The 24,764-nt window shown below is 50.1% G+C and overlaps 1 protein-coding gene across 4 annotated transcripts in view; it reads right to left on the bottom strand.

Moving 5' to 3' along the window:
* Nucleotides 1-6,781: 6,781 nt before the first annotated feature.
* OSBPL3 (oxysterol binding protein like 3) overlaps nucleotides 6,782-24,764 on the bottom strand; it is a 235,460-nt gene continuing 217,477 nt past the window's right edge. For all 4 annotated transcript variants that reach the window (XM_075558278.1, XM_075558279.1, XM_075558280.1 and 1 more), the window contains 6 exons: nucleotides 22,812-22,890; nucleotides 21,957-22,101; nucleotides 20,580-20,724; nucleotides 15,811-15,937; nucleotides 14,052-14,174; nucleotides 6,782-10,778 (listed from right to left, as the gene is read on the bottom strand). In XM_075558278.1, the coding sequence (XP_075414393.1) occupies nucleotides 10,682-10,778; nucleotides 14,052-14,174; nucleotides 15,811-15,937; nucleotides 20,580-20,724; nucleotides 21,957-22,101; nucleotides 22,812-22,890 (716 nt within the window). In that variant the 3' untranslated portion in view covers nucleotides 6,782-10,681. The remainder of the gene's footprint in view (nucleotides 10,779-14,051; nucleotides 14,175-15,810; nucleotides 15,938-20,579; nucleotides 20,725-21,956; nucleotides 22,102-22,811; nucleotides 22,891-24,764) is intronic.

Genomic DNA, 24,764 nt, shown 5'->3' with positions numbered 1-24,764 from the left:
GCAGATTTCTTAGGCACCCAGAAGAGGGGATGACTTTGATCTTTTGTTTCGGCCCTTGATATTTTCCTTCAGAAGAAAGACGGGCTTTCTACTCCCGTAAAGAGCTGCGTTCCTGGAAGTCCGCAGCAGCATGTCTACCCTGTCGTTATAGGGCCGCTGTGAATCACATGGACTGAATGGAGTGAGCGACATATTTTATTAAGGCGCCCCAGGGGCGCAGTGTGTAACCCATGGGGCTGCTCAATGGAAAGGGGAGGCCATCTACTTCCAGAATTAGTCTTGCAGACCCATAGGGGCAGTTCTATCCTACAGGGTTGCTATGAGTCAGAGTGACTCAATGGGAGCTAGCTAGTTGGTTAGTTCATTTTGGAAATATTTTGGTTCAATCTCTGTGCTATGAAGTCTATGTGATCACCTCCCTTTCATTTGCAAATAGAGGCTCATAGAAATGAAATCATTTCCCTCAAATATCATAGTTTAGAATGCAAAACAAGTTGTTTTAAAAAAATTTTTTACAAGTTGTTTTTAACATTGTGAAAGAACTAGAATTTCAAGAGACTTCAAACTTCGAAGGACTCCCTGAGGTTTCTGCTCACTCCTCGCCCATCTGTTTCAAGCTGTTCTTAGAATCTTGGTGGCTAGCGAGGGTTCCGGGGTGCTGGGCATGGGGTCATGGTGGTGGCACTTCTCAGAAGTGGAAAGTTGGGAAGAGACTGGATCAGATTTGCCTATGTCCATGAGCCAGTTCTTGGGTTTGACTATTGTTTCTTTTTCTTTCTTATCCAGAATGTAAAAACTATACAAAAAGACACATTGGTATAAACACTCTCCCCCCTCTCCCTCACTCCCACCACCTGTCAGTTTGTTGTATTGTGGTTTCGTGCCTGTTGCTGTGATGCTGGAAGCTAAGCCATTGGTGTTTCAAATACCAGCGGGGTCACTCACAGTGAACTAAGACTAAGACAAAGAGGAAATTCCTGGTGATCTCCGTCTGGAAACTAGCCAGTGAAAGCTTACGGGGCACAACAGAACACTGTCACCTTGCTCGGAGGGGTCAATGGCTAGAGAAGGACATCGTCTTCTGTGAAGTAGAGTACCAATGAGAGTCAGAAAAACTAAATGAGATGGGTTAACCCTGCAGTGCGGTGAATTATTGAATAAAGCTCTTCTGTCATAGTCTTTGTTACTGCCACCAGACGACCTCTCCTTGATGGATGTGGGCACGAGAAGATGAAGTGAGACACTGAGAGGCTGCAGTGAGTGACTCTGCTGACAGGGTTCATTGTGATTGACAGCCTGGTGGGTATAAAATGAGCTATCTCAGAAGCCAGAAGGAGAGTCGGGAATGGAGCACGTCATTGAGACCCCAATTTATAATCAATGTAAAAATTAAGGAACAATAATGAGTGTTCATTCGGAGTGCAAAGACTGGAAACAAAAAGGGTCCGATGTTGGAAAATCCGACCTTGGTGCTAGCAATGCAGCTGCAGATCGATTGATGGGATTTTGCAAAACCAATGACCTATTCACTGGAGAGACCTTTTTCAACAACATAAATGGCAACCGAGTATGTGGACGTCACCAGATGGGACACACTGGAATCAAACACTTAGGAGGGAAGATGGTGAGATTCTGTTTATCTACTTGGGGCGTTTTTATCAGGAGGGATTGGTCCCTGGAGAAGAGCACCATGCTCAGCACAGTAGCGGCCAAGTGAAGAAAACGAAGATGGAGTGATACGGCAGCTCCAACAGCGGGCTCAGAGCAGAGGTGGCCGGGATGGCGCAGGACAAGGCAGAATATAGAGACAACATAATCCAAATGTCAACGGAGGCTGTGACACGAAGAGGTTGCCAGTTCTGACCCACCAACTGTTCCATGGGAGAAAGACGTGGTAGCCTGCTCCCGGGAAGAAGCCTGCAGGGCCGTTCTCCTTTGTCCTTTAGGGTCGCTGTGAGTTGGAAGGTCGAGTTACAAATCAGGGTGTCAGTTCATTGATGTGAAATGTAGATTGTGCAATATGTTTCTTCAATGATAGGAAATTTCATGTTCACCAACCACATAAAACAGCAGTTAAAAAACAAATGAATATACTTTGTATATTAATATCAATTTTTGGTAGGCCACCACAGTATTAGTTCCATAACTGCACTTGTACAGCTCAATGTTGCTAGGGGAAAACATAACTGACTTGACCAGTTGACTTTAAATTTATCACCATTAAACCCCTATCGGCCATTGGTGCCTGGATTCTCCTGGATGGCCCAGTGCCTTCACCATCCCACCTCGCTCCACCAATCCCCATCCATTCGAACTTCTCCATCCACAATCACTCCCTAAGGGAGCTCATGCAATTTCATGGCCTTAAATACCATCTATGTCAGTGACTCACATGCATGTCTCTCTCCCAGATTCATCTGAACACTAGACTCATGCAGGTGTCCACCCAAGAATGCCTCTTAGAAAAATCATCTAGCTGTTCTCCCTGCTTCTGCTCAGCTCACGGTTTTCTTCCTTTAAGATCGTGGCAATGTCATCGTCCTAGTAGCTCAGGCCACAAATAGTGAAGTCTTCCTTGATCCCTCTTCCCCTCATCTACACCCCAAACTAAAGCCACCATCCAATCATTGGTTTTACCTCTTCCTGCACCCTCATTCAAGCTGCGGCCACCTCTAGCCTGTATCAGTTCCACCTCCATGGGCCTCCTTATTGCTCCTTAAACACACAGACCAAGCATGACCCTGCTCTACCTGGACATTTGTTTTATGGAACACATTTTCCTTCTTGTCTCTACTCACGTTTCTGAATCGTGAAATCCTCCTCACCTCCCTCTCTATACATCTCAGTCCTTGCTCCCCATGGTTCTTCCCCGTCACACCCACTTATGTGTTCATTGTGTGCTTTGCCCACCCCCTGGCCCCTATACTCCAGAAGAACGTGAGTCCCCCCCCCTCAATCCCCCTTTCCCACAGACCCGTCTTTGTTGGGTGGATGCGCAGAAATAGGCAAAGGACCTATTACTAGGCTCTGTAGCAATTGCTCACTCTTGGATCATTTTGACTGCCTAAGAGTCAGACAATTAAGAAACCGACAGCATTTTCTATATTCTTCTGAAGAGGTAAATAATTTTTTCAGAATTAAAAAAACAAGCAAAGAACCAGAGCGTCATCCTGGGCTGGTTCTACCATTTGTCGGTTAAGTCCCACGAGGACAGGGGCTGGGTCCCTGGCTTGTGTTTGGTGCTCCGGATCTTTGTGGAGCGAATCAAGAACACTTACTGAGGTCACAGAGCAGCAGCACAGAGAGCACTTTGTGACGATCTGTGGGGGCTCAGTGGGATTTGCAGAGGATCAACTCCCCCTTTCACTAGGATTAGGTGGCCCCAATCCTAAGGCAGTTCTTTCCCATCCACTGGGCTGCCCAGGTGTCAGCTTCAAAGACCCAGGCAAAGCTTAGGAACTGAGAAGACAGAACAGGTGCGGGGATCCCACTGTTTGCATCTCCTTTTGTGACAAAGGATCTGGCTTTGGAAACAAAGCAGCTTCCAGCTCAATGTCCTCCCCTTCCCCCTTCCTGGTATTAAGGACCCATGGAAGTCTGGTCCAGTTACTTAGCTTCCAATCCTTAGTGAATGCTTCTACTCAGGGGGCGTTGCCTGTGGAGGGGGTTGGTGTGAGGCTCCAGAGCCAGTTGCCAAAAGGTAACTCTCACACGGCTCCCTCAGAAGTGAGACACAATGTCATTCTTTCCTCCAACGGATCTGTTCTTCCTCTAAAGCTTCTCACCTGCTGCATAGCAAAAGGGGGGGGGGGGTGACACAACACCCCAAGTGTTTAAAAACCAACCTGCTACCCAAGGTGTTCTGGTGGCAAAGCGGGTGACATGCTGAGCTGCTCACAAGGTGAGTACTTCGAATCTGCCAGCTGTTACATGGGAGAGAGAGGAGGTTGGCTGTTTCCATAAAGATTTCAAGTCTCTGAAAGCCAAAGGGACCATTCTAGCCTGCCCTGCAGGGTGACAGGGCACCTGAAGGAACTCAATGATCGTGAGTTTGATTTGGGTTGAATGCTCTGGTCTTGCTGTCGTTTGTGGAGAGATCAATCTCCCAGAACCCTTTGGCCTTACTTTCACTGAGACTGTGTTTGGATGTATGGGGTGGGATGGAAGGGGGCAATTGGCTGGTGTGATTTTGTAGCATGAGCGGAAAGAGTTGGATCTTTGGGTGTGGTCTCCTTGGTCTCCTCTGGGGACCTGGCTCACCTTCCCTCCAGGCAGTTTCCTCTATTACCCGCTTCTCTGTCTTACTCCTTCAGGCCCCCAACACTTCCTTCTTCCACACCCAGGAAACACTGAATATTGTGACACACCAAGGATTTCCTCTTCATGAAATTGCTGTGGCTTAAGAAACCACCAGGAAGCCTGGTTCCTCCACTCTCACATGACCACATCCTTCAACTGGCCTCAGAGGACCCCCTCCTGGTTCACCACCCCCACTCGTTGAGCCCTGTGACCCACCTCTCCATGCGTGCCTCCCACTCAAGCGTCTGGAGGTTCCAGAACTTTCTTAATCCTATGGGATTGTTTGCTCTGCCTGCAAGCTCTTTTGACAGCGTTGTCTCGGAGAAAGGAGGTGACAGGATCCTCGACTTCAAAGAGCTTAAAACGTGAAAGTCAGCACACGAAACAATGTGCACAAGCCCAGGGGCAGAAACACCCAGGAGTTGCCGCCCTGCCACCACCGGCACGTTAGACGGTCAGAGCTCAGGGCAGAGCCCCTGCTGCCCCCCAGACTGTGTGGGGCAGAGCTGAGCCAACTCTGGCCCTGCCCGTGAGGCATCTGCCAGTGAAACCACCCCGGGGGGACCCCCGTCAAGTTTGAGACCCACTGCTCAAGGGGATGCATGTCTCAGCACGTGATGCTCAGTGTAGCACATGGCTGTTAATCTTGCCTTCGACTCATTAAAAACATTCAACAGTGATATCCCTGTGAGCCAACGTTTTTGAAAAGCAGCTAGTCGCCACCTGCCCTTGCTAAAAGAAGCGGAAGCCAAAGCACCTCCTCTGAAGCTTGGCATGAACCTTCCTGGGGAATATCAGGGCCCCGGCCTCCAGGAGCCACGTCCGACGGGCTTCCCCCGGCCCCTGTGCTCCCGAAGGCCCAGCCACCGGGGCTCGGCTGGCGGAGTGGAGGCCAGGGAAGACAGAGGCCAAGGCTAATTCTCCCTCATTGTGATGTGGGTTGTTGACGGACATTAAGTTCATAATCCTGATGCTTGATCAGCATGATGGCTGTGACAGAAACTACATGGCACGTAATTTAGACCTCCAAATGTTACTGTACCTACTCCAGCGACAGCAGACGTGTTAAAATGTTCTGATGCTGCTGCTTAAAGCTTCCTTCTATGTCCACAGCACACCGTCTTGAATACTGCCTGGAAGTCATTCTTTGTTGGCAGACCTGTTGTAGTTCTTCTTATCACTTAAGAAAACTAGCAGCAATTTCTTATCACCTAATGCTATGCTTATACACAAGTCTCATCCATGGCCCTCCAAATGCCTCTTCTCGCCTATAAACATGCCCACCCACCCCTGCTTTTAAGCCAGGATCCAATAAAGTTTTACAAGTTGCTCCTACTTGCCTATTTAAATGTTCTTAGAAATGCAGACATGTGACTGCGTTCACCCCATGATGAAGCACATCGAGTAATCCCATAAACGCACCAACGGAGTCAGAGAACGTTGTTTAATGCCATTCCAACTCATAGTGAGCCCCTGCACCATCGACCGAAACACTGCCCAGTCCTGCCCCCTCCTCACATTTGTGAGGCGGGAGCCCTGGGCTAGTCACCGTGCCAACCCATCTTGTCAAGAGCCTTCCTCTTTTTCCTGCACCTCCCCTTTATCAAGGCACATGCCCACAGTCTGAGAGGTGAAGTCCTGCCATCCTTGTTTCGAAGGAGCATTCTGGCTGTACGTCTCCCAAGACAGATGTGTCTGTTCTCTCGATAGGAAGTTCATGGCGCTTCTGACAGTCCTTGCCAGCGCCACTATTCAAATGCATCCGTTCTCCAGTTTTCTGACCTTCATATGCATACGAGGCGATTAAAAATACCATGGCTTGGGGCAGGTGCACCTTAAGCCTCAAAGTAACCACCTTGCTATTAACATTGCAAAGAGGTTTTATGCAGCAAATGTACCCAATACAACGTGTTTTTGGATCTTATGACTGTTATGACAGCTGCTTCCATGAGCACTGACTGGAATCAAGCAAGGAAAAATCCTTGACAACGCCAATCTTTTCTCTATTTACTGTGATGAAATGTAACTTAAGTGAAGGCACGGCAGGAGATGAGTCAGTCACTCGAGTTGTTGTGTGTCACAGAGCAGGCTCTGACTCACAGACACCCTGTGTGGCGGTGAGATATGTGCTGATGCACCAGGGGAACAGCCAGTGTTCCCCTCTTGATGTTAGAGCACACAGAGGGAAAAGAACTTTCCCAAGCACTCTGGACTGGGGCCGACAGAGGAGGAGTGGACCAGCCCAGGCTCCACCACCCTCAGGCCCCATTTTGAGTAGGGGATCTACCTTTGCGGTATGCTTTGGAAAAATTGGGAACAAAGATAGGATAACCCTATTGCTTCCAAGTTTCTTATGTCCCAGGACATCTTATCTTCAAGCCCCATCACTTCCAGTGGCCTGGTTCGTTCTCCCTTGAAATGGGTGAGGCACAAGCCTCCCGCTCTGTCTTCTTTTCGCAGACACGCATGCCCCATAAGCTAGAGAGACAAAGACAATGGTGGCCTCTTTTCCAGGTTATTTATTCATCGACAACTAGCTACATGAGGGGAAAAAACAAATTAGTCAGATTTGTTTTGTGTGTGTGGGGAGGTGCAGGTGCTGAAGTGGGGTTTACACAGAGTAAGTTTACCAACAATGAAATGGAAGGTTTACAAATACCCAGTAAAAAAGACAGGTGCCTCTGAGAGTAAAAGAGAAGCAAGATCAATTAGCAACTGCTGACTGTTGCGCTCCCCCAAAGCAAAGTCTGTGAGAATAGTCTGCCCTCCACACTCCCATCATTTGCAGATGTGATTAATCTTCCCAGGACAGACAAACAGATACTAACCCCACAGGGCAGATGAACACAACGCTGAGGAAAACCAAGCACACGAAAATAGCCATCTTCTTGTAGCAAAAATAGATTTATGGGAATGTTAATATCAAAATTAAAGACCTTGAAATAAATTCCATCGCTACATCGCAACTATACTTTCTAAGATCCTAAGATCAAGTTCTTATTGCTCCTACGTGGGACTGGAATGTGTGATGAATTCTGCGACAGCGGGAAGACAGAGCACAGGCAAAGCCCGGGCAGCAGGCCTGCAGCAGGGCTCGGCGAGAAGACAAGGTCCATCGCCTTTCTCTCAGGTGTGCCCCCAGCACAGCAAGGGCCTCGTCATCAACTGCACGATGCAGGTGAAGGGCACTGCTCGAAGCCCAAGCAAATGATTTACTGGAAGCAATTCAAAGCAGTCTGTGAGGAAGGCTGCAGTCCAAATGAAGTAAACCTTTTTTTTAAAAAAGGACACACACACACACACACACACACACACTCCCCTAGAGAGTCCCCCAGGAAGCACATGGAGACAGTGGGGCTGTCAGACATTCCGAGTGCTGTCGCCATCCGAGAATGAACTCCATCTGTTTCGTTAGTACCAGGACCAGCCTGGTTTCCGAGGGGATGAGGTTCTTGGGGAGACTTCAGTGAGACCTCAGCACCCCGTGAACTCAGGAAAATGAACAGCCTTATCGTATTTGGAGTCTCTGGGTGGTAAAAAAGGTTAACATATTGCTTCTAATGGATAGCTTAGAGGTTCCAGGTCCTTCTAGAACAGTGTCGTGACCCTTTAATACAGTGCCTCATGTTGTGGTGACTCCCCACCATGACATTATTTTCATTGCTACTTCATCACTGTCATTTTGCTACTGTTAGGAATATGTGACCCTGTAAAGGGTCGTTCAACCCCCAAAGGGGTTGCAACCCACAGGTTGAGAACTGCTGTTATAGAGTGACCTTGGGAAAAAAAATCAGCCAATGTAAACTCTGTGAAGCCCAGTTCTAGTCTGACCCACATCAAGCCACATGAGTTGGAATCAGCCCGTGGCAACAGGTCGGTTCCTTTGGGGCTGGGGAGGGACCTGATTGGCCTCCTCGCCACCCGGAGCCGATTGCTTGTCTCTGAACGGCTTTCCTGCAGTCTGGAGAGTCGTCAGCAGAACAGGAACATACGGCGAACTGCAAAAACACCTTCTCCCGGAATATCTATGGAACCCATCACTACCTTGGGGAGAAATAATTAGGAGTAACATGGACCTTAGAACAGGAATCTCAAATAGTGCAGGGAATGGCTTTAGTTAATTGGGAGACTTAACAGTCCAGAAAGTGAAATTCTACTTGCATTCTTCCCAAGCGCTATGTTTCTGTTTTCTTTACTATAAAAACAGAAAACGTTCTTGCGAAATAAAGTAGGTGGGAACGTGTTACTGTGAGTAAGTACAGAAGGAGGGGGTGCCACTTCCCCTCAAGGTAGTTTCAGGGACATACCAGCAGCATATATCCCCAAGCTGTCGGCATGTCAGAAAAGCCCTCTATTGACGCTGCGCTGATAGGTTTTTAGATCTGCAGACGGCGCTGCAACCTAGTCTCATTCCTAACCCTACCCGCAGCTCACGGGGACTGAAGGCCCAGGTGGTACTTGGTTCAGTTATCCGGCTTCAAAATAAAGCTCTAGAGCAACTGAAACAACACCACTGGGACAATGAGAGAATTTCTAATCCCCTGGCACACAGCCATCCTCAGGGCGTGGCTTGCACTTGTGTCACGGTTTCATTTCGGAGCCAGCCTCTGGAGGAAGCCTCTGTAACAGTCAGTAACACTCAGATCTTACACCGACCCGCACGTGGGGAAAACTGCATCTATTTTCCCTGAAATCGACAGCCTGTTTCCTCCTATCTGTGAGCAGCATTGGATGGATGCTTTAATGAGAACAAAGAAAAAGGCAAAGAAGGAGGCTGTGCCGCTCAGCTGCTTGGAAGTGGAAATCAGATGCACACGGTGTTCATCTTGGTGTCAAGATACAACGGAGTGAGTGAATCCAATATTTAGTCAGGCATTTAATGCATTAAACTGCCAGTCACTTGCAGACTCATTAAAAGCCTCCTGATCTGCTTTAAACAGCTCTCCACTTGGGGTCCGTGGCACCGTCCACCTGCTTATTTGGAGCTGACGTTGAAAACCACGCATTTTTTTCCTACTCTGCATGCTACCTTCATTCACAACACCCCACACGCTCTGAGATTCCTTTTTTTTTTGTTGTTTTTGAGATTCTTTAAGTATCTGAAAAATGAGTTTTCCTGGAGACATGCTTTCAGCACATTCTTCTTTACATCGCACAGGATTGGTAGTGACTCAGGGCGGAGGCTTACACGTGCGGCTTTGGTTTCAAATGTGACCTGAAGCCCTCTGGGAGCACAGCTCAGTCACTGCACACATCCTGGTGTTATCATTTGAAACAACACATGAAAAAGACGGCGCTTCCCCGGTCAGGAGCTTCCATCCCTACGGTTTGAGGTGGCTGCAAAACTCAGGAAAGTGACAGACATAAGCATCGGAAAGGGTCAGGGGACAACCCAGCTCCGTCTCCGAACACAAAGGAAGAACATCGATTCTCTACATTTGTCTCTAAGGCAGATGGTCAAACTTTCTATACAAGATCTAAAATATGGTGCTTATTAAAGAGGTAGAAAATACCAAAAGAGTGTTTAAGAAGAACAACTTCAGTTCTTTAAGACAATCCGTTACTTCGCTAACCTTTCAGAAAGCCGGGCCTCTGTGTGGGATGCACTGTTGCTCTGCATTGAGAGGCAGCTGGGGGAGAGTGGGAAGCAACTGGTCAAGGATTCTGTTCTCCATAAAGAGAACTTTCCCACGGCTTCACTGGGATGCTAGTGAGTAGCCGGGGTAGCCGGGTGTGATTCTGCACGTAGGCAATGCAACTCCAAGGGCAGAGGCGTCCTCCTTCCAAAGGTCCTCCATCCACCTTCCATCCTGATCTAGCCCTCGACCACAACATGCACGGAGAAGGCTTCTTCAGACTCCGGCACCAGCAGAATTGTTCTGTGTGAGCTACAAGAGCTGTCGGAGGCAAAAGATAGCCGAGCCACTGTGTTAAACTGGGAAGCTTCCGCCGGGGGGCGGGGGGTAACCCTGGCGTGCTTCTGATTTCTCAACGCACCTGGGAGAGACTGACTTCTTTCTTTTTCTCTCCTTCTACCAACATAAGGCATCACTTCCATTTGAATTTTCCCTAAGCTTTGGAAAGTTAGTGTTAAAGCTGCTTTTTTAACCCACCCCGTAACATTCGATCTTTCATTTTAAATAGTTCATATATAAAAAGAAATAGCAAGGTGTCCCACATTCATATAAACGATCATGAGCACATCTGAAATTGAAAAGAAACCCACCGAGGAAAACATACACTTAAATACTTACACAATGATAAGATAAAGCACAAGTGATCATTCTAGATAACATCTTTTAAATATGGAGACAAGCTGTGCTGCTTCAGAAAGCAAACACCAGAGAAGCACACGGACGCATCCCTCTTCTGCGTTCTTTGTTTACCACAAGACAGGATGGTCCAGTTTGGAAAAACCAAGGTCTCTTCTCAGTTCCAAATAGGTGCCGTTGCTCACCCAGGAATCGTCGCTGGATTTCCTGCCAAACAAGCAATTTCTTGAAGACCCTTGGAAATCGCCCCACGGGCTCTTTCTTTCTTTCCCCCTTGTCCGCCCTCTCCCATTATTCTCTCCCTCCCCAGGTCTCCATTCTCCCAGCATTCCTTGTTCCCGAGAGAGGCCGTCGGGGCTGTGAGGGAACTGGGAGCCAGGAAACCACTTTGGTTCCTTCGAGCTTTAACTTTTCCAACAAACCAACGAGAACAGTTGTACCCGTTCTCAGTAACAGTGGCTGCATGGGTGTCTAGGAGAACTGCACCCCATAGTTTCCCAGGGTGATATTTCAGAAGTGGGTCACCAGGCACCCTTCTTCCAAGGTGCCTGCCTCTCTCTGTGTGGTCTTGAAGTCTAAGTTTGCATTCCGCAGACAAGTGTGGTAATGGTTGCACTAACAAGGTCTCCTTTCGGAGAGCCAACCTAACCCAAGCCAAGCCAAACCGGCCCACAGCTAGCCCAGAGGACAGAGAACAACTGCCTCCGGGGACTGCCAAGACATTTTGCACATTGACGGGAGTAGAAAACCCCGTCTTTCTCCCTTTGAGTGGCTGGTGGTTTCGAAGGGCTTACCTTTCAATTAGTAACTCAACAAGTAACCCATGGTGCCACCAAGCCTCCCTTCCTTTCAAAGCTAGCGACTGTGGACAGGGGTGCTCCCGAGAGAAGCAGGAGAGGAGGGGAGGCGGGTGCTGTAAAACACGGCTGTGATGGCAGTCACCACCTTGGTTATGACTGCCCACTGCCGAGGAGCGGGTTCGGACTCACAGTGACACTATAGAGCGGAGTAGAACTTCCACTTTGGGTTTCCAAGCCGGTAGGGATTTCCAGGAGCAGACAGCCTCAGTCGTCTCTCGGGGGCTGTGACTATGTGCTTCACAGTGCACAGGAAGGGGTCTACTGAAATCTCTGGTGACGTGCTCACGGATCCACAGTAAGTATCACTGGGAAGGGGCACCACTCTGTAGGGTTGATGGTCACCTCCACATCCAAGTCTCATGCACGACTGACTGCTGCTGCTAAACTGCTCTCTACTTAAAAACGCCCTGCTACAATAAGTACTGTCATACTTTTACAATGCAAAGGAAGAAGAGTCATTGCCACTTCAGCTGCAATTTTCAGAATGGCTAAAAGCAGAGCCTACATACGTTTTACATTGTGCATGCAAATGTGAATTCCAAGATGTAAGGTCATTTTCAAATGCTTTCCCATACGACTGAGTTGCTGTATCTCCTTAACTAATCCTTGAGACAGTTCAATTACTCACGGTTTGTAATCATCCTAAAAGGTACTGTCATGAACAGCTTTATAAATGTAGATTTTCCTTTTTGAAACAAAGAAAGAAACTAGTTGATTTGTGAAAGAAAGAAAAGAGCCAGTTGGCTCCTGGGTCTATGCGTGTGCCCATGAATGGATCAATCTATTAATCATCTCAAAAAAGAAATGAAGCAACTCTGGGGAGCCCTGGTGGCACAGTGGTATTGAGTTGGGCTGCAATCTGAAAGGTTAGCAGTTCAAAACCACCAGCCATCCCAAGGGAGAAAGCCAGGGCATTCTATACCCATGAATAGTTTCCATCTTGGAGACTCACAGAGTTCTGCCCTGTGCCTATAGGGTTACTAGGAGTTGGCGTTGACTCGATGGCAGTGAGTTTCGTTAGCTTTGGTTTGGTCCACAGTTTGAAGCCACCCCAGCCACTCGGGGGCGAAAGATGGGGCAATAGCCTGCTTCTTGAAGATCCACAGCTTTGGAAACCCACAGGAACAGTCAGACTCTGTCCTATAGGGTTGCTCTGAGTTGAATCAACTCGACAGCAATGAGGTGTTTTCAGCTTATTTTTCAAATGTTTAAACAATGCTAGGAGTGTTTTGAGATGAGTCTCTGGCCAAGTGATCTTCAATTTGCTCATCTCCTGACTGTATGGGAATTATTAGAGCAGATTAATTGAAGTTCATAACAACTGCATGGGAAAGAGCATTCGATTTTTAGAATAAAACAAGGTTAGTGTTTGGGATGAATCTTGGTATTGATGATAATAGATTATTAATGATATTTGCTCCATAAATCAAAAGAAAACAAAGCCTAATAGTAATAAGAACACTATTAATAACATTTTTCCTAAAAGCAGGACAGGGATGGAAGGGGTAGGGGCAGGGGCTTGCTGTCTTTCTTCATGCACTAAATTTCATTTTGATTCTTGAAAAATGAAGACACAAAAGAACTAAAATTGAACAGAGCTCTGGTCTCATAGTCAGGATAGCCAGGCCCTAGTGCAGAACATTCCATTGGCTCCTTCAACAAATCATCTCCACGCGGCCCTTCCTTGCGCATCATCCTCTAAATGTTAAAGTCTGTTTTAAAAGAAGATCTTCTAAGCAAGTTATTTTTAGAATACCAGCACATGTTCCAAATCCCCACTGACGTGTAAGGGAACTTTTGCAATGCAAGAATTAGACAATTTGGATTTCCCATTTTGGTAACTAGTAGAGTGATCAGGAGCCCTGGTGGTATAGTGGTTCTGTATTGGGCTGCTAACTGCAAGGGCGGCAGTTCAAAACCACCAACTGCTCCCTGGGCGAAAGACGGGGCTTTCTACTCCCGTAGAGAGTTCCAGTCTTGGAAACTCGCCGGGACAGTTCTACCCTGTCGTATAGGGTCAAGATGAGGTGGCATAGACTCAATGGCAGTGAGTTTGGTTTGGGTTTGAGAGTGAGTATTAGTTATCTCTGCTATTGGGTACAAAATGTCTACATGGGTAATGAACCTCGGACACGAGTACAATAAGCTGTCTCAGAGTTGGGGGCCAGGCTCAGGCAGTCGCTCTTGCTCCTTCCCCAAGCATTTCCTGAGTCCAGCTCAGGACCCTCAGTGGGTGAGCTCTGTGGGGCAGGTGGGAAAGTGCAAAGCTCAAAAGCAAACACACTGCTGTCAAGCCCACCCTAAGTCCCATCAACCCTCTCAGACAGAGTAGAACTGCCGCGGCGGGTTTCTGAGACGAAGCTCTTTCTGGGGGTTGACAGCCGATGGTGCTGGTGGCGTGGCGTTGCTGTCTTTGAGGCTGTAGTGCCTAGGCCACCAGGGCTCCTCCGGGAAAGAGCGAGAGAACAGAAGGTGCCGTGGCTGCCTGGAAAGAATACTGGGAAGGGGATGCCCAGAGGCAAACACCCTTGGTCCTTTTAGGCCCCAGAGGCAAGGAGGTCCCACGGTGAGACCACTGTCACTCAGGGAAGTCCGCGTCAGAAGCATCCCAAGCCCACACCTGAAAAACCGCGGCTGGTGCTCCAAGTTCTTCTCTTCCAGCGCCCGCCGCCTTTCTCTCTGCAGCTGTTCGATCCTCTGCTTCTGCACTTCAGCTTCCTCTAAGTTCCCTTCTTCTAGAAACCTGAAGCATGGACGAAGCATGTAAGTCTCAATTCCGGGAAAATAGATGAAAAGTTAGTCCTAGACTTATGCACACGGAGCACGAGAGTCTCCAAAGGCATTCTCACATGTAGACCCCTTTCTCCATGCTTACAGTGGTATGTTGAGGTAGTTAGGAATGATATACTTTTTAAAATTGGTGATATATTCGCATGGTCCAAAACATGGTGAGCTCTGAAAAGGAACTGCGGTACAGTCTCCCTCTCACTCCTGCCTTGAGTCCCACCTCCCACTCAACCTCGACCGCCCCACTGGTCACCGGTGTAGTGTGTTTCTTGTCTCAGCATAGCTTCTTTAAACATGTATAAGTCGACACCAAGGTAGGCTGTCACCTCCTTTTAACAACATAAATAGGGCATCATAAATAGCAGTATATGCCATTTCTAACCACGGGCTTTAAATTGTTTTCTTCGTTAACAACACAGCTTGGATTTCCATATCAGTTCATGGATGATTTGATATACGCGAATAACTGCTTTATCTTCTATTGTGAGGATGAATCTTATTTACAGGATTCCTGATTGATCTACATTTGGGTTGTTCCCAATTTTCAGTGTTGCAGAGAGTGCTGCCATGAATGGCCTTGCCTGTCCATCCCTGAGTACACGGCTAGCGTGTCGGGGGGACACATTGCTATTAGTGGACTGGCTGGGAAAGGGCATGAGGATGCGCATTCTGAATATGACCGAGCCGCCCGTTACGAGGGTTAGAGACCCTCTGCAATGCTACGAGGGCGCCGGTTTCCCGACCGCCTGGCCGCACGGCGAGGTGAAAGCGCTACATTCACGTGGCTTTAAATCTCTGTATTTTGACCTTCTTAAAGGCCATCTGTCTTCCCAGTTTTGTGCAGTGTCATTGTTCTATGTCTTTTCCTCATGGGTTGATCTCTTGATTTCTAGAACCAATTCAGGATATGAATGGCAAACACGAGGGGCTTTCAGAAAGCGCCAGGGAAAATTCCAGGATCCCTTAGTTCCATTTCCCACAGACTTTTTGAAGCTCCTTCATATATTTTCTCAGACTGCTCTTTGTCCTTTGACTTTGGTGGTATGTTTTCATTGAGCTTGTCCTAAATGATGACGGTAAAACAAAATAATAAGGCAAGTTTTATCAGTCTTTTCTTTGTGCCTTCTGCTGCCCGAGTCCTAATTGGGAAGGATTTGGGGGGAGAGAAAAAAGGGTTTCTTTTTTCCCCGAGTAGAAAACAGGCCGAGGGAGATGAACAGGACTTCTGTAATGTCCCGCAGCTTTGGGGGGCAGCAAACCTCGGCTCAGAAGTCAGCTCTCGGTCCGCTGAGAGGATTGAAATTCAGGGCTGGTGGCGCGGCCGGTGCTTGGTAACTCCAAGGAGGAGCTAAGGTCTTCCTTTCCCAGTATTTCAATGAGACGGGCCTGTGTAATGAGACTCTCAGGCCTCGCCCAGACGCCATCCTCATCACCATGCTTGAGTTCGCTCCATGGCTGTACCTAATGACATCACCCGGCTTCTCAGGTGCCTCCGGGGGCCTTGGGTTGTTAGTAACAGGTCCTTCCTTTTTAAAATAGTTTTATTTTTATTTTTTGGAAATAAAGACTTTAAATGATCAACAAAGCCTTACCTTTGGTCTGGTCTAAATCGAGTGTCAGTAGGTGGCAACAAGGATTTTGACAATGGATCCACTTCGTTTAATTCCAGTGCAAACTGTGTGAAACCATAATACTGCTCACAGCCTTTGGGCATGGGATCTAAAAGAAAAGTAAACCATTCATCATAACGTGCATTTCGTTTGGTTGCATTTTGATTTTTAAAAAAATCTCTGGAGATATATATATTATATATATAGTATTGAAGAGGGGGTAACCCCTTCCCAAAAAACCCCCAGGATTTCCCCCCCATAAAAACTCTGATCACCTTCAAAGTACTCTCCATAACACTTAATACATTTGCCAAATCTGCGATTTCATTCTTGGAAACTTTTTTCAAACTCATCTGTTTCGATGGCGGCAGCATCGGTGCTGTTTTAAGTCACCCAGCGTGTGCTAATTTGCTCCAGTGGCAATAGGAAACCAGTACACACCAACAAAAGGGTATTTCTAGAAGATGGACCAGAAATACTGTCCACGGCCAGTGCACAGACATGACATCAGTGGAACAGAAGAACACCCACTTCAGCACTACAGTGAGGAGGGCCGTTGTCATCTGAAAGCCACAGCTCCAAACAAAGGCGAGGACACGTGTCTTGAGGAGTTACTGCCGCCATAACACAAGCTACCTCTCCCAAGTGGGGGACTTTCCAAAACGGAGTTTATTCTCTCCCAGTTCTAGAAGTGAGCAGTCCAAGTCATGGCTCTGGTTTCTTTGTCAGTCGTCCTGGGCACTGGGTGACTACTGAGCTTGTAGAAGATCCTCAAACAGGGCCTGTCTCCCCGTGTGTCCCTGTCTCCCCGTGTGTCCCTGTCTCCCCGTGTGTCCGTCTCCCCGTGTGTCCCTGTCTCCCCGTGTATACCTGTCTCCCCGTGTGTCCCTGTCTCCCCATGTATCCCTGTCTCCCCGTGTGTCCCTGTCTCCCCGTGTGTCCCTGTCTCCCCGTGTCCCTGTCTCCCCATGTGTCCCTGTCTCCCCGTGTGTCCGTCTCCCCGTGTGTCCGTCTCCCCGTGTGTCCCTGTCTCCCCGTGTATACCTGTCTCCCCGTGTGTCCGTCTCCCCGTGCGTCCCAGTCTGCCCGTGTCTCCCTGTCTCCCCGTGTGTCCCTGTCTCCCTGTGTATACCTGTCTCCCCGTGTGTCCCTGTCTCCCCGTGTGTCCCTGTCTCCCCATGTATCCCTGTCTCCCCGTGTGTCCCTGTCTCCCCGTGTGTCCGTCTCCCCGTGTGTCCCTGTCTCCCCGTGTGTCCCTGTCTCCCCATGTGTCCCTGTCTGCCCGTGTGCTGTCTCCCCATGTGTCCCTGTCTCCCCGTGTGTCCCTGTCTCCCCGTGTGTCCGTCTCCCCGTGTGTCCCTGTCTCCCCGTGTATACCTGTCTCCCCATGTGTCCCTGTCTCCCTGTGTGTCCCTGTCTCCCCATGTGTCCCTGTCTCCCCGTGTATACCTGTCTCCTCGTGTGTCCCTGTTTCCCTGTGTGTCCCTGTCTTCCCATGTGTCCCTGTCTCCCCGTGTGTCCCTGTTTCCCTGTGTGTCCCTGTCTTCCCATGTGTCCCTGTCTCCCCGTGTGTCCCTGTCTCCCCGTGTCCCTGTCTCCCCGTGTATACCTGTCTCCCCGTGTGTCCCTGTCTCCCTGTGTGTCCCTGTCTCCCCGTGTATACCTGTCTCCCCATGTGTCTCTGTCTCCCCATGTGTACCCGTCTCCCCGTGTGTCCCCATCTCCCGTGTGTCCCCATCTCCCTGTGTGTCGCTGTCTCCCCGTGTGTCCCTGTCTCCCCGTGCGTCCCAGTCTGCCCGTGTCTCCCTGTCTCCCCGTGTGTCCCTGTCTCCCCGTGTATACCTGTCTCCCCGTGTGTCCCTGTCTCCCCGTGTCCCTGTCTCCCCGTGTGTCCGTCTCCCCGTGTGTCCCTGTCTCCCCGTGTGTCCCTGTCTCCCCATGTGTCCCTGTCTGCCCGTGTGCTGTCTCCCCATGTGTCCCTGTCTCCCCGTGTGTCCCTGTCTCCCCGTGTGTCCCTGTCTCCCCGTGTATACCTGTCTCCCCATGTGTCCCTGTCTCCCTGTGTGTCCCTGTCTCCCCATGTGTCCCTGTCTCCCCGTGTATACCTGTCTCCCCGTGTGTCCCTGTCTCCCCATGTGTCCCTGTCTCCCCGTGTGTCCGTCTCCCCGTGTGTCCCTGTCTCCCCGTGTGTCCCTGTCTCCCCATGTGTCCCTGTCTGCCCGTGTGCTGTCTCCCCATGTGTCCCTGTCTCCCCGTGTGTCCCTGTCTCCGTGTGTCCCTGTCTCCCCGTGTATACCTGTCTCCCCATGTGTCCCTGTCTCCCTGTGTGTCCCTGTCTCCCCATGTGTCCCTGTCTCCCCGTGTATACCTGTCTCCTCGTGTGTCCCTGTTTCCCTGTGTGTCCCTGTCTTCCCATGTGTCCCTGTCTCCCCGTGTGTCCCTGTCTCCCCGTGTCCCTGTCTCCCCGTGTATACCTGTCTCCCCGTGTGTCCCTGTCTCCCCGTGTGTCCCTGTCTCCCCGTGTATACCTGTCTCCCCATGTGTACCCGTCTCCCCGTGTGTCCCCATCTCCCGTGTGTCCCCATCTCCCTGTGTGTCGCTGTCTCCCCGTGTGTCCCCGTCTCCCCGTGTGTCCCTGTCTCCCCGTGTGTCCGTCTCCCCGTGTGTCCCTGTCTCCGTGTGTCCCTGTCTCCCCATGTGTCCCTGTCTCCCCGTGTATACCTGTCTCCTGGTGTATACCTGTCTCCTCGTGTGTCCCTGTTTCCCTGTGTGTCCCTGTCTTCCCATGTGTCCCTGTCTCCCCGTGTGTCCCTGTCTCCCCGTGTCCCTGTCTCCCCGTGTGTCCCTGTCTCCCCGTGTGTCCCTGTCTCCCCGTGTATACCTGTCTCCCCATGTGTCTCTGTCTCCCCATGTGTACCCGTCTCCCCGTGTGTCCCCATCTCCCGTGTGTCCCCGTCTCCCCGTGTGTCCCTGTCTCCACGTGTACTGTCTCCGTGCCTAATCTGCTCCGGTTTATAACTCAGAATCAGCTAGAGGTAGGCTCTACCCTACTTGGGCATGCTCTAATTGACAAGGCGATGCACTGTCTCCACAATGGACAATCCCACAAGCATGTTGCTGCTGTTGTTTGAGGTGCCCGGAGTCAGTTCCTACTGGAAGCCCCATATGTGCGGCCGAAGGGATCTCTGCCCAGTCTGTCACCACCCTCCCCAGCGCCCTGATGTCCACAGCTGCAGCCTGGGTGTCACCCATCTCGCCAGCGGTCTTCCTCTTTTGCTGAGCCGCCCTTCGATTTTGCCAAGTGTGAGGTCCTTTCCCGGGACTGGCCTCTCCTGACAACACGTCCAAAGTGTATGCGACACACTCTCCCCACTCTCACGTCTCAGGAGCCTTCTGGCTGTCCTTCTTCCAAGACAGAACGGTTTGTTCTGCTGGCAGTCACTAAACTTAGAACATTCTTCGCCGGCATCATCATTCAAATGCATCGATTCTTCTTCTGACGTCCTTATTCAATGTCCACTTTCATGTGCAAGACGAGGCAATTTATAGGGGTTACAACACCACCCCACAGTCCAGTCTATAATGGTGTGTTTCACTGGTGAAATGTCTGAACAGCTGAAGCTGGGAGAAGGCCACGGTTGCTAATTCATTTTTAGCCTCATGGCAACGTCTGTGAGGGTGACAAGAAGATGCAGCTGGTACCTTGGAAAGAAACACTGCTAAGCGAAGGCAGCTTCGCTTCGGTCATTTCCTCTCGAACTTTCTACTCGGGTGGCATTGCGTCTTCCCCCAGAGACGGGCTCAGGCCAATCTGTCTCTGCATGTCTACCTCTCAGCCACTGACTGCTTCAGCGATGGGGTGAGTGAGTTGTAAAGACACATTTGCTGGGGGCTTCTGGAAATAGTTCACTCCTGAAAAGAGAGGCAGGAGAACAGCTCCTTTGTCTTCCCTCTTCCCTGTGTGGTGGGATGCCAGGTGGGACGTGGCACTGAATCCAATCACTTCCCAACCACGAGGGAAACATCAACACACTGGGAATAGCAGAGCGCCTCCTCCATGATCCGTGCTCTGGCCAGAGATATCGTTGTTGCCTGAGCTACTCCGGGCCACCCCTGTCATCTCCGACTGCTCGTGGTTCACGCCACTATGAGAGTGATTCTCCTCTGTTTTATAAGCTGAAGGCATCCTGATGATGTGCCTCAGACCAATGGTTTGAGAGCACGAGGATGACTTAGAAACAGCATTATGATCAGATCACATGGACTACGGTCCAGGACGGGCGAGGACAGAGGCGGAGGTTTGATCTCTCTCAGACCCTTTCTCTGGGGATCCACCGTGAGACTCCAGTGGCCTGGGCGTTGGGAGAACCCGGGCGATCCCTAACTCTTCTACAAATCCCAAGTCCCTCTGCCTTTCCAAAGACACAGGCTCTTGGTCCCAGTGGGAAATGACTTCTTGAATTTCACTCGCATTCCCACTCCGAGTGCAGGGCAGGCCCAGGAGGAAAACAAAAATCACGGGCTGTGTTGCCTGGGAGATTCCTTCCGAGAATGACCTTGACCTGGGATGGGCACAGGCTTCATTCCAGAAGGAAGAACCCGGGACTAGAAGCCCGGGGGAGATGCTGCAGGCAACCAAGCTGGGTCTGAGACGTGACTAGACCAAGGCCAACGTCCCAGCGTGCTCCTAGCAGGGGCGGCTGGAGACTGAAGGGACGATGCCCGTCCAGCGGGCGCCGGCTCTCACTCACTTGCTCTCCAGACGCAGGCGGAGGAGGAGGCGCCCCCGCAGTAGATGCTCTCGTGCCACTTCCCAAACAGCCGGTGCACGGCTTTCCCGCTCTTGTCAAACACCGTGCCTTCAATCTCGTGGGAGTTCGTGCTCCAGTATTTCGCCTGGAATTCAAAGGACAGTGAGTGGTCTGCAAAGCGCTCTGTGGTCAGCGGATGTCAGCTGGGCAGAAACGAAGGAGACACCGGAGAGCGGAGTCCCCGCGCCCGGCCGGCTCTGCATCTGCTCTGCGGGCCCTGAGCTCCAGGGTGCCCTGTAGTAGTTTCATGAAAATGAGACCGCTGACCCCTGCGTACAGCCTGTCACCGACCGATCAACACTTCTGTTGATTTTGGTGTGCTCCTTTAGCTTCGACCCTGAAAGGGGGTGTAGGGGCCCTCCACGACATTAGGCTAAGCAGTGCGGTGGGTCCTGACAGCCCCTCAAGGGGGCGGGGGGCTGGCTGTCACTGTGGCTCTGGCTACAACTTTAAAGCAATTGAGCTCATACAACCTTTCTATTGGATAGAATGAGGCAGGAACCCAGCAAGGTGGCTGTTGAATTTTTAGTTTATTTATTACCCCCCAGAACTAGGTCTTTCCCTCTGCGCTACAGGAACCTTATATGACCTGTAGGCAAAGGGGCAAGAGCAGACTTGAGCCTTCTCCCTGCCTCCTGCAAGCGCAAGGAGAAAACAACCATCAAGGTACACGTGGATTGTTCCCTTGCAAACTCTAAGACTTAGTGGACGGTCTGGTTTGACACAGTGCCTTAGTTCAGCCAGCAGAGGGAGCCCTCACTCCCTGAGCCTTTAGGAAATTTTCAAAACTCCCCAATTACCTTGTTCTAAAAATCTCTATCAAAGAAAGCACAGGAACATTTTGCCATAAATCAAAAAGTCTAGCTCTATTTGCAGCTAAAAAAGAACACAAGCTGGATACCAGTGAAGCCGAGCGGCATTTTCAGGCCATATTCTGGGGGCTCAGCTTCTCCATTGCAAGGCTGTGGGGGAAGGCAGGGAGAGACTAGAGGGGCCAGGTCCTTGGTTAGGGTGCTCTATTTCATCTGGGTCAGACGGAAGTTGTTGAAGGATTTTGCACATGACGAACACACACACACACACACACAGTTTTTTAAAAGGGTCCCTCCCTGCTGGTACAATGTTGAGGATAGACCGTATGTGTGCAAGGGTGGGAGTTGGGAAGGCGTGCAGGGGGCCACGCCATGGTCCATGGGAGAGGAGGTGCTGGGACCAGGGAGCTCCGGGCCCTGCTTGTCTGCTGGAACAAAGGTGAAGCTGAAAAGCCCCCCAAGCTGTCCGGTGCTCCAAGGCGGGCGGAGGACGAGCCCCGGTTACCTTGATGAAATTCACTTTGCAGTGGCAGGAATCGTCGCTCAGGTTCTTGATGACGATCTCTCCGTAGTGCTCGATCCACCTCTGCCCGCTTAGGATGTTATGTATGCACGAGGTCACTTTGTTCCACTCAAAGTGGTCTCCGAAGCTGGCCAGGGGGAGGGGAGAATTAGGGTTCCCACAGAGCCCCGCTAAGCTGTGGAATGAACCCCTCATCCCTTCCTTGAAGGCAGCGAGACTGAGTGCCTGCCTCCTGCTGCGACTCCACGGAGACGCACACAGGGCCAGAGGGGCAGCAGTCTGCTCTGTGGACCTGGGAGCCGGGCGAGGCCTAGTGAGCTGCTGGAACCACCTCCCACCCCCCACCCCCTTTACAGAAGAGCCCCAGAGCAGATGGCTGTCCAAAGTCACTGAGCTAGGAAAGGGGAAGGAAGGGGAGTTTTCAAAAGGATATAGAAAGTATACAGACGTCAAAACAAACAAACTCACTGTCATTGAGTCGATGCTGACTCATAGCAACCAGATAGGACAGGGTGGAACTGCCCCTGCAAGTTTCTGAGACTGTAACTCTTTACAGAAGAAAGCCCCTCTTTCTCCTGCAGAGTGGCTGTGACTTTCGGAATGTCCACCCTTCATTTTGCCAGGAAGTAGAGATAGAAGTTAAATATGCTTACTCAGGGAATTTTAGGCAACGAACATGTGAGGCTGTCAACATGAAGGGCATTCGAACCTACTGTCCAACACATGAAAAGAAAATATCCGTCCTTTGGCACGGGGGGAGGGGGGTGGCTTCATGTCCCTAAAGCTAATGGGTGGCTCCAGGCCTGACGCGGTTCCGACCACGGAGCAAGCACTTACGCTGGCAGCATCACATGCGTCATGCCAATTGGAACGATCTCCATGGATTTGCCCCAGAACTTGTTTTTCCATCTCACATCTGGAAGGAAAATGCCAAACGTTACGTATTTGAGAGACAGCTCAAGAGTTATTTGGCTCTTACATAGCACAAAGTCTTCATCAGAAATTACTTTGTGGTTTGACTTTTTGGTCACTGAAAAAATAACCAAACAACCAAATTCACTACCTTTGAGTTGGTGCCGACTCATAGTCACCCTATCTATACAGGACAGGGAAGAACCGGCCCTCTGGGTTTCCAAGAGTGGAACTCTTTACAGGAGTAGAAAGCTCCATCTTTCTCCTGAGCAGTGGCTGGTGGTTTTGAACTGCTGACCTTGCAGTTAGCAGCCTAGTGTGTAACCACTTCGCCACCAGGGTTCCTTTGGGGGTAAGAAGGATTTATTCATTAGGAATTGTGAACAAGGGGTAGACTCAGGGGACTGAAATCACAAAGTCCTGCCTTTGAGGAGCTCACCACATAAAAGGCTGACAGAAGAAACAATGTCCACACAGGGGCCAGGGAGCTAACGAAGTGGCCGGGTAGGTGAAATGGGACCAGAGAGCATGCTGGGGAAGGCATCGGAAGAGACTTGTTGGTTGGAAGTGGGCTTTGAATAGACAGGGAAGAAGTTAAACAACGACAACAAATTAAGGCAGAAAGAAAAGTTTGTAGAAGGAAACTGGATATGCCCCGTGTGGTTCCGCCCTGTAGGTCGGGGCTTCTCCAGAGAGAAGACAGAGTCAGATTGAGGACATCAAAGTCTGGTTTGTGCACTAGGGAAAATAAGGCGTCTGTCGGAATAGGGCACTTATTGATCAGACACACATGATACAAAGACAATGAGAAGAATGGTAGCCAGTGGAGCAGGAGCTGGAGAGCTGAAAGGCAAGGAGACCAGGTAAGAGGTTATTGAAGTTTCCCAGGGGACTCGGTGCAAACGAAGGGAGCCAAGGCAGTAACAATGGTGGTGAGTGACGGGGTCTGACCTCAGAACTACAGGAGTAGAAACAGACAAGATGGGGTGGAACCCTGGTGGCTCAGGAGTGAGGAGCAAGGCTGCTAACCAGAGGGCCAGCAAGTCGAAACCACCAGCTGCTCCCGGAGAGCGAGATGAGGCTTGCTTGAAACCCACAGGAGCAGGTCTACCCCGAGGTAGAGGGTTGCTAAGAGTGGGACTCAACTAGATGGCAGTGAGTTTGGTTTGGGTGGTGAATTAAATAGAAATTGGGAAAGAAAGAGACAATTGAAAGATGATGTTGGCAGAGAGGTCTGAGGGGGCCAGCCCAATCCCAACTACGTGGACAGCCCTCCCTTCCCTCCAGAAGAATTTACTCCAGAGGACAGCACTGAAGCTACCGCTCAGCAAGAGGGACATGTCTGATCAGAGCACACGGGAGCAAATGAAGGCAGAGGAGAGAGAGTGGAGCACATCCTGGCCACCAAACCTTGAGGACGATATCCCTGCTCAGAGCAGCCAATGCACAGAGAGGAACAGCCATATGGCGGGCCCCACTATGAGACATGATATTCCTCACTGACCCATAGCCCTCCAGGGGACAACACTGGAGACATAGTGCAGGAATTGCGCCCGATCTGACCCCACCACACCAAGGCAAAACACTAAGGACGTGCAACAGAAGAGCAAGGGGAGCAAAGCAAGGAAGTCCCGAGGGAATACCAAAAATAGACTTTGGGGCCAGGGTGTGGCACACCTTCAGACTCAACTGGAAAACACCCCTAAAGGTCAACAAACAGACCTGAAACTATTTACAGGCTTTTTTGTTTGTTTTGTAAGTTTGAAGGCTTGTCTGATGTCTTTTTTTAATCGCTTTATTGGGGGCTCATATAACTCTTATCACAATCCATACATACATCAATTGCGTAAAGCACATTCTTACGTTCATTGCTCTCAT

The sequence above is a fragment of the Tenrec ecaudatus genome, chromosome 9 (genome assembly GCF_050624435.1).
Source record: "Tenrec ecaudatus isolate mTenEca1 chromosome 9, mTenEca1.hap1, whole genome shotgun sequence".
Lineage (NCBI taxonomy): Eukaryota > Metazoa > Chordata > Mammalia > Afrosoricida > Tenrecidae > Tenrec > Tenrec ecaudatus.
Note: the sequence above shows the minus strand (reverse complement) of the source record. Positions and strands in the feature narration are given on the sequence as shown.